This window comes from Nicotiana tomentosiformis, chromosome 8, assembly GCF_000390325.3.
Source record: "Nicotiana tomentosiformis chromosome 8, ASM39032v3, whole genome shotgun sequence".
Classification (NCBI taxonomy): Eukaryota; Viridiplantae; Streptophyta; class Magnoliopsida; order Solanales; family Solanaceae; genus Nicotiana; species Nicotiana tomentosiformis.
In genome coordinates, this window is record NC_090819.1 from 118,661,164 (window position 1) to 118,670,170 (window position 9,007).

Sequence of the window (9,007 nt, forward strand, 5' to 3'; positions counted from 1 at the left end):
CTTTCAACAACTCTAACCATCTTCTCTGCCTCAAATTGAGATCTTTTTGTTTGAACAGATACTAAAGGCTATAGTGATCAGTAAATACCTCACACGAGACACCGTAAAGGTAATGCCTCCAAATCTTCAAAGCATGGACAATGGCTGCCAATTCTAAGTCATGAACAGGATAATTCTTCTCGTGAACTTTCAACTGCTGCGACGCATATGCAATCACCCTGCCATCTTGCATCAATACTGCACCAAGCCCAATGCGAGATGCATCACAATACACAGTATAAGATCCTGAACCTGTGGGTAATACCAACACTGGCGCCGTAGTCAAAGCAGTTTTGAGCTTCTGAAAGCTCAACTCACACTCATCTGACCAGCCGAATGGGACACCTTTCTGGGTCAGTTTGGTCAATGGCCTTGCTATAGATGAAAACCCTTCTACGAACCGACGATAATAACTTGCCAAACCCAGGAAACTCCGGATCTCTGTAACTAAAGTAGGTCAAGGCAAATTTTGAACAACCTCAACCTTCCTAGGATCCACTTTTATGCCTTTTGCCTATACAACATGCCCCAAAAAGGCAACTGAGTCTAACCAAAATTCACATTTTGAAAATTTGGCATATAATTGATTATTCTTCAAAGTCTGAAGCACACTCCGAAGATGCTACTCATGCTGCTCTCGACTGGTGGAGTAAATCAAGATATCATCAATGAATACAACCACAAAAGAATCCAAATAGGGTCCGAACACCTGATTCATCAAATCCATAAATATTGCTGGGGCATTTGTCGACCCAAATGACATCACTAGGAATTCCTAATGCCCATATCGAGTCCGAAAAGCTGTGTTAGGGACATCAGATGCCCTAATCTTCAACTGATGGTAACCAAACCTCAAGTCGATCTTTGAAAACACCTTGGCACCCTGAAGATGATCGAATAAGTCATCAATTTTTGGTAGTGGATACTTGTTCTTGATAGTAGCCTTGTTCAATTGCCGATAATCTATACACATTCGCATTGAACCATCTTTCTTCTATACAAATAGTACTGGTGCACCCCAGGGCGAGACACTGGGTCTAATGAATCCCTGATCAAGTAAGTCTTGTAACTGCTCCTTCAATTCTTTCAACTATGGCAGGGTCATACGGTATGGTGGGATAGAAATGGGCTGAGTGCCCGGAGCTAAATCAATACAAAAGTCAATATCTCTGTCGGGTGGTATTCCCAGCAAATCTGTAGGAAATACTTCTGGAAATTCACGAACAACTGGTACTGAATTCATAGAAGGAACATCCGCACTGGGATCGCGAATATAAGCCAAACAGGCTAGACACTCTTTCTCGACCATGCGCCGAGCCTTCATATAAGAAATAACCCTGCTGGTAGAATGACCAAGAGTTCTTTTCCACTCTAATCGAGGTAACCCCAGCATGGCTAGGGTCACCGTCTTGGCATGACAATCCAATATAGCATGATAAGGTGACAGCCAATCCATTCCCAAGATGACATCAAAATCTACCATATCAAGAAGTAGAAGATCCATACTAGTCTCAAGACTCCCAATAGTAACCATACACCAATGATAGACATGATCTACCACGATAGAATCTCCAACCAGAGTGGACACACACACAGGAGCACTCAGAGAATCACGAGGAATCACCAAATATGAAGCAAAATAAGAGGACACATAGGAATAAGTAGATCGTGGATCAAATAGAATTGAAACATCTCTATGGCAAACTGGAACAATACATGTAATCACGGCATCGGACGATTCGGCCTTAGGCCTAGATGGAAAAGTATAAAATCGGGGTTGGGCCCCACCACTCTGAATTGCATCCCTAGGACAGCCTCTAACTGGCTGGCCTCCACCTCTAACGGTCTAACCTCCACCTCTAGCTGCCTAACCCCTACCACTAGCTGGCTGAGTAGGCGGTGAAGCAACCAGTGCTGGAACCATAGCACGAGAACCATGTTGCTGTATGCTTCCCTGAGACATAAGGCAGAATCTAACAATGTGCCTCAGATCACCACAAGTATAACAGGACCTCGGCTGTTGTGACTGCTGACCCGAACGGGCCGAATAACTGTTGTAGTGACTCTAGAGTGGTGGTGCACTGATAGGAGCTGAATGTGCACTAAATGCTGGCTGTCCAGAGTAAGGCATAATAGGACCGTGACTCCCTGAAGCCCCGGAAGATGCCTGATGTGCTGAATGAAACGGTCTGGGAGGATGACCCCAACCAAAATTACCCCTGCCTACAGACGAGACACCACTGAAACCACTGAACTAATGAGGCCTCTTATCAAACCTCATCCCTCTCTCATATGCAAGAACCATATCGATCCTTTTCGCGACATTAGCAGCCACCTAAAAATAAATCTAACTTCCGGCCTCCGTGGCAATCTGAAGCCTGATAGGGTGAGTGAGTGCCTCAATAAATCTCCTCACTCTCTCTCCCTTAGTAGGTAATAAAAGGAGAGCATGATGGGCTAAATCCACAAAACGGGATTCATACTGAGTAACAATCATACTGCCTTGTAGTAGATGCTCAAATTGCCTGCGGTAATCCTCTCTCAATGTGATAGGGAGAAACATTTCTAGAAATAGCCGTGAGAACTATTCCCAGGTCAATGCAGGCAATCAAACTGGTCTGGTCAATGTATAATCTCTCAACCACCTCTTGGCGAAACCCATCATCTGAAATACAGCAAAATCGACCCCATTGGTCTCAACTATACCCTTGTTCCGCAACACCTTATGGCAGCGGTCAAGATAATCCTGTGGGTCCTCAGAAGGTGTACCGCTGAAGTGAACTGGAAAGAGCTTAGTAAACTTATCCTGTCTCAATAAGGCCTCAGAAGACATAGTGGGCCTATCACCGGCCTGTGCCGCAACAACTGGCTAAACTACCCCAACTGGAGGGACTGCTGGAGCCTAATTCTGGGGAGTCATCTATTCCGGAGCGGGAGTACTGGGAGTTTGTGCTCCTCTCCCAGCTTGTGAGACAGCTGGTACCACTAGAAATGTACCATTCTGGGCCACTCCCTCCATAAGACTTACCAAACGGACTAGAGCGTCCTGATGCACTAGAGTAGCTATAAATCCTTCTGGGACCTGAACTGGTCCAACTGGAACAGTCTGAACGGAAACCTCCTCCTGAAGATCCACCTGAGGTTCTACAACAGGTGTTGTTGCTTGAGCTCTAGACTGAGCTCTACCTCTGCCTCTGCCTCGGTCCCTAGCACGACCTCGGCCTCGACCTCTACCCCTGGTCATATTTGTTACCGGGGGTCATATTTGGCATGACAATCCAATATAGCATGATAAGGTGACAGCCAATCCATTCCCAAGATGACATCAAAATCTACCATATCAAGAAGTAGAAGATCCATACTAGTCTCAAGACTCCCAATAGTAACCATACACGAATGATAGACATGATCTACCACGATAAAATCTCCAACCAGAGTGGACACACACACAGGAGCACTCAGAGAATCACGAGGAATCACCAAATATGAAGCAAAATAAGAGGACACATAGGAATAAGTAGATCGTGGATCAAATAGAATTGAAACATCTCTATGGCAAACTGGAACAATACATGTAATCACGGCATCGGACGATTCGGCCTTAGGCCTAGATGGAAAAGTATAAAATCGGGGTTGGGCCCCACCACTCTGAATTGCATCCCTAGGACAGCCTCTAACTGGCTGGCCTCCACCTCTAACGGTCTAACCTCCACCTCTAGCTGCCTAACCCCTACCACTAGCTGGCTGAGTAGGCGGTGAAGCAACCAGTGCTGGAACCATAGCACGAGAACCATGTTGCTGTATGCTTCCCTGAGACATGAGGCGGAATCTAACAATGTGCCTCAGATCACCACAAGTATAATAGGACCTCGGCTGTTGTGACTGCTGACCCGAACGGGCCGAATAACCATTGTAGTGACTCTAGAGTGGTGGTGCACTGATAGGAGCTGAATGTGCACTAAATGCTGGCTGCCCAGAGTAAGGCATAATAGGACCGTGACTCCCTGAAGCACCGGAAGATGCCTGAAGTGCTGAATGAAACGGTCTGGGAGGATGACCCCAACCAAAATTACCCCTGCCTCCAGACGAGACACCACTGAAACCACCAAACTAATGAGGCCTCTTATCAAACCTCATCCCTCTCTCATATGCAAGAACAATATCGATCCTTCTCGCGACATTAGCAGCCGCTTGAAAATAAATCTCACTTCCGACCTCCGTGGCCATTTGAAGCCTGATAGGGTGAGTGAGACCCTCAATAAATCTCCTCACTCTCTCTCCCTTAGTAGGTAATAAAAAGAGAGCATGATGGGCTAAATCCACAAAACGGGATTCATACTGAGTAACAATCATACTGCCTTGTAGTAGATGCTCAAATTGCCTGCGGTAATCCTCTCTCAATGTGATAGGGAGAAACATTTCTAGAAATAGCTGTGAGAACTATTCCCAGGTCAATGCAGGCAATCAAACTGGTCTGGTCAATGTATAATCTCTCAACCACCTCTTGGCGAAACCCATCATCTGAAATACAGCAAAATCGACCCCATTGGTCTCAACTATACCCTTGTTCCGCAACACCTTATGGCAGCGGTCAAGATAATCCTGTGGGTCCTCAGAAGGTGTACCGCTGAAGTGAACTGGAAAGAGCTTAGTAAACTTATCCTATCTCAATAAGGCCTCAGAAGACATAGTGGGCCTATCACCGGCCTGTGCCGCAACAACTGGCTAAACTACCCCAACTGGAGGGACTGCTGGAGCCTAATTCTGGGGAGTCATCTATTCCGGAGCGGGAGTACTGGGAGTTTGTGCTCCTCTCCCAGCTTGTGAGACAGCTGGTACCACTAGAAATGTACCATTCTGGGCCACTCCCTCCATAAGACTTACCAAACGGACTAGAGCGTCCTGATGCACTAGAGTAGCTATAAATCCTTCTGGGACCTGAACTGGTCCAACTGGAACAGTCTGAACGGAAACCTCCTCCTGAAGATCCACCTGAGGTTCTACAATAGGTGTTGTTGCTTGAGCTCTAGACTGAGCTCTACCTCTGCCTCTGCCTCGGTCCCTAGCACGACCTCGGCCTCGACCTCTACCCCTGGTCATATTTGTTACCGGGGGTCATATTTGGCATGACAATCCAATATAGCATGATAAGGTGACAGCCAATCCATTCCCAAGATGACATCAAAATCTACCATATCAAGAAGTAGAAGATCCATACTAGTCTCAAGACTCCCAATAGTAACCATACACGAATGATAGACATGATCTACCACGATAAAATCTCCAACCAGAGTGGACACACACACAGGAGCACTCAGAGAATCACGAGGAATCACCAAATATGAAGCAAAATAAGAGGACACATAGGAATAAGTAGATCGTGGATCAAATAGAATTGAAACATCTCTATGGCAAACTGGAACAATACATGTAATCACGGCATCGGACGATTCGGCCTTAGGCCTAGATGGAAAAGTATAAAATCGGGGTTGGGCCCCACCACTCTGAATTGCATCCCTAGGACAGCCTCTAACTGGCTGGCCTCCACCTCTAACGGTCTAACCTCCACCTCTAGCTGCCTAACCCCTACCACTAGCTGGCTGAGTAGGCGGTGAAGCAACCAGTGCTGGAACCATAGCACGAGAACCATGTTGTTGTATGCTTCCCTGAGACATGAGGCGGAATCTAACAATGTGCCTCAGATCACCACAAGTATAATAGGACCTCGGCTGTTGTGACTGCTGACCCGAACGGGCCGAATAACCATTGTAGTGACTCTAGAGTGGTGGTGCACTGATAGGAGCTGAATGTGCACTAAATGCTGGCTGCCCAGAGTAAGGCATAATAGGACCGTGACTCCCTGAAGCACCGGAAGATGCCTGAAGTGCTGAATGAAACGGTCTGGGAGGATGACCCCAACCAAAATTACCCCTGCCTCCAGACGAGACACCACTGAAACCACCAAACTAATGAGGCCTCTTATCAAACCTCATCCCTCTCTCATATGCAAGAACAATATCGATCCTTCTCGCGACATTAGCAGCCGCTTGAAAATAAATCTCACTTCCGACCTCCGTGGCCATTTGAAGCCTGATAGGGTGAGTGAGTCCCTCAATAAATCTCCTCACTCTCTCTCCCTTAGTAGGTAATAAAAAGAGAGCATGATGGGCTAAATCCACAAAACGGGATTCATACTGAGTAACAATCATACTGCCTTGTAGTAGATGCTCAAATTGCCTGCGGTAATCCTCTCTCAATGTGATAGGGAGAAACATTTCTAGAAATAGCCGTGAGAACTATTCCCAGGTCAATGCAGGCAATCAAACTGGTCTGGTCAATGTATAATCTCTCAACCACCTCTTGGCGAAACCCATCATCTGAAATACAGCAAAATCGACCCCATTGGTCTCAACTATACCCTTGTTCCGCAACACCTTATGGCAGCGGTCAAGATAATCCTGTGGGTCCTCAGAAGGTGTACCGCTGAAGTGAACTGGAAAGAGCTTAGTAAACTTATCCTGTCTCAATAAGGCCTCAGAAGACATAGTGGGCCTATCACCGGCCTGTGCCGCAACAACTGGCTAAACTACCCCAACTGGAGGGACTGCTGGAGCCTAATTCTGGGGAGTCATCTATTCCGGAGCGGGAGTACTGGGAGTTTGTGCTCCTCTCCCAGCTTGTGAGACAGCTGGTACCACTAGAAATGTACCATTCTGGGCCACTCCCTCCATAAGACTTACCAAACGGACTAGAGCGTCCTGATGCACTAGAGTAGCTATAAATCCTTCTGGGACCTGAACTGGTCCAACTGGAACAGTCTGAACGGAAACCTCCTCCTGAAGATCCACCTGAGGTTCTACAACAGGTGTTGTTGCTTGAGCTCTAGACTGAGCTCTACCTCTGCCTCTGCCTCGGTCCCTAGCACGACCTCGGCCTCGACCTCTACCCCTGGTCATATTTGTTACCGGGGGTCATATTTGGCATGACAATCCAATATAGCATGATAAGGTGACAGCCAATCCATTCCCAAGATGACATCAAAATCTACCATATCAAGAAGTAGAAGATCCATACTAGTCTCAAGACTCCCAATAGTAACCATACACGAATGATAGACATGATCTACCACGATAAAATCTCCAACCAGAGTGGACACACACACAGGAGCACTCAGAGAATCACGAGGAATCACCAAATATGAAGCAAAATAAGAGGACACATAGGAATAAGTAGATCGTGGATCAAATAGAATTGAAACATCTCTATGGCAAACTGGAACAATACATGTAATCACGGCATCGGACGATTCGGCCTTAGGCCTAGATGGAAAAGTATAAAATCGGGGTTGGGCCCCACCACTCTGAATTGCATCCCTAGGACAGCCTCTAACTGGCTGGCCTCCACCTCTAACGGTCTAACCTCCACCTCTAGCTGCCTAACCCCTACCACTAGCTGGCTGAGTAAGCGGTGAAGCAACCAGTGCTGGAACCATAGCACGAGAACCATGTTGCTGTATGCTTCCCTGAGACATAAGGCAGAATCTAACAATGTGCCTCAGATCACCACAAGTATAACAGGACCTCGGCTGTTGTGACTGCTGACCCGAACGGGCCGAATAACTGTTGTAGTGACTCTAGAGTGGTGGTGCACTGATAGGAGCTGAATGTGCACTAAATGCTGGCTGCCCAGAGTAAGGCATAATAGGACCGTGACTCCCTGAAGCACCGGAAGATGCCTGAAGTGCTGAATGAAACGGTCTGGGAGGATGACCCCAACCAAAATTACCCCTGCCTCCAGACGAGACACCACTGAAACCACCAAACTAATGAGGCCTCTTATCAAACCTCATCCCTCTCTCATATGCAAGAACAATATCGATCCTTCTCGCAACATTAGCAGCCGCTTGAAAATAAATCTCACTTCCGACCTCCGTGGCCATTTGAAGACTGATAGGGTGAGTGAGTCCCTCAATAAATCTCCTCACTCTTTCTCCCTTAGTAGGTAATAAAAAGAGAGCATGATGGGCTAAATCCACAAAACGGGATTCATACTGAGTAACAATCATACTGCCTTGTAGTAGATGCTCAAATTGCCTGCGGTAATCCTCTCTCAATGTGATAGGGAGAAACATTTCTAGAAATAGCCGTGAGAACTATTCCCAGGTCAATGCAGGCAATCAAACTGGTCTGGTCAATGTATAATCTCTCAACCACCTCTTGGCGAAACCCATCATCTGAAATACAGCAAAATCGACCCCATTGGTCTCAACTATACCCTTGTTCCGTAACACCTCATGGCAGCGGTCAAGATAATCCTGTGGGTCCTCAGAAGGTGTACCGCTGAAGTGAACTGGAAAGAGCTTAGTAAACTTATCCTGTCTCAATAAGGCCAAAGAAGACATAGTGGGCCTATCACCGGCCTGTGCCGCAACAACTGGCTAAACTACCCCAACTGGAGGGACTGCTGGAGCCTAATTCTGGGGAGTCATCTACTCCGGAGCGGGAGTACTGGGAGTTTGTGCTCCTCTCCCAGCTTGTGAGACAGCTGGTACCACTAGAAATGTACCATTCTGGGCCACTCCCTCCATAAGACTTACCAAATGGACTAGAGCGTCCTGATGCACTAGAGTAGCTATAAATCCTTCTGGGACCTGAACTGGTCCAACTGGAACAGTCTGAACGGAAACCTCCTCCTGAAGATCCACCTGAGGTTCTACAACAGGTGTTGTTGCTTGAGCTCTAGACTGAGCTCTACCTCTGCCTCTGCCTCGGTCCCTAGCACGACCTCGGCCTCGACCTCTACCCCTGGTCATATTTGTTACCGGGGGTCATATTTGGCATGACAATCCAATATAGCATAATAAGGTGATAGCCAATCCATTCCTAAGATGACATCAAAATCTACCATATCAAGAAGTAGAAGATCCATACTAGTCTCAAGACTCCCAATAGTAACCATACACGAATGA

General features: G+C 46.9%; 3 protein-coding genes across 3 annotated transcripts; all 3 read right to left on the reverse strand.

Moving 5' to 3' along the window:
* Window positions 1–1,906: 1,906 nt before the first annotated feature.
* On the reverse strand, window positions 1,907–3,283 carry LOC138898044 (uncharacterized). Its single transcript, XM_070184075.1, has 2 exons — window positions 3,068–3,283; window positions 1,907–1,993 (listed from the first exon to the last, which is right to left on the reverse strand). The coding sequence occupies exons 1-2, from the start codon at window positions 3,281–3,283 to the stop codon at window positions 1,907–1,909; spliced, it is 303 nt and encodes a 100-aa protein (XP_070040176.1).
* Window positions 3,284–3,762: 479 nt separating this feature from the next.
* Window positions 3,763–5,139, reverse strand: LOC138898045 (uncharacterized). Its single transcript, XM_070184076.1, has 2 exons — window positions 4,924–5,139; window positions 3,763–3,849 (listed from the first exon to the last, which is right to left on the reverse strand). The coding sequence occupies exons 1-2, from the start codon at window positions 5,137–5,139 to the stop codon at window positions 3,763–3,765; spliced, it is 303 nt and encodes a 100-aa protein (XP_070040177.1).
* Window positions 5,140–5,618: 479 nt separating this feature from the next.
* Window positions 5,619–6,995, reverse strand: LOC138898046 (uncharacterized). Its single transcript, XM_070184077.1, has 2 exons — window positions 6,780–6,995; window positions 5,619–5,705 (listed from the first exon to the last, which is right to left on the reverse strand). Exons 1-2 carry the CDS (start codon window positions 6,993–6,995, stop codon window positions 5,619–5,621), a joined length of 303 nt encoding a protein of 100 aa, XP_070040178.1.
* Window positions 6,996–9,007: the final 2,012 nt, after the last annotated feature.

Bases quoted from the DNA above. Each gene is read 5' to 3' on its own strand.
- LOC138898046 (XM_070184077.1), bottom strand. From the start codon at position 6,995: ATGACCAGGGGTAGAGGTCGAGGCCGAGGTCGTGCTAGGGACCGAGGC. The intron at 5,706-6,779 runs GTAAGTCTTATG...CTCATGTCTCAG, and splicing joins AGGACGCTCTAGTCCGTTTG to GGAAGCATACAACAACATGG.
- LOC138898045 (XM_070184076.1), bottom strand. From the start codon at position 5,139: ATGACCAGGGGTAGAGGTCGAGGCCGAGGTCGTGCTAGGGACCGAGGC. The intron at 3,850-4,923 runs GTAAGTCTTATG...CTCATGTCTCAG, and splicing joins AGGACGCTCTAGTCCGTTTG to GGAAGCATACAGCAACATGG.
- LOC138898044 (XM_070184075.1), bottom strand. From the start codon at position 3,283: ATGACCAGGGGTAGAGGTCGAGGCCGAGGTCGTGCTAGGGACCGAGGC. The intron at 1,994-3,067 runs GTAAGTCTTATG...CTTATGTCTCAG, and splicing joins AGGACGCTCTAGTCCGTTTG to GGAAGCATACAGCAACATGG.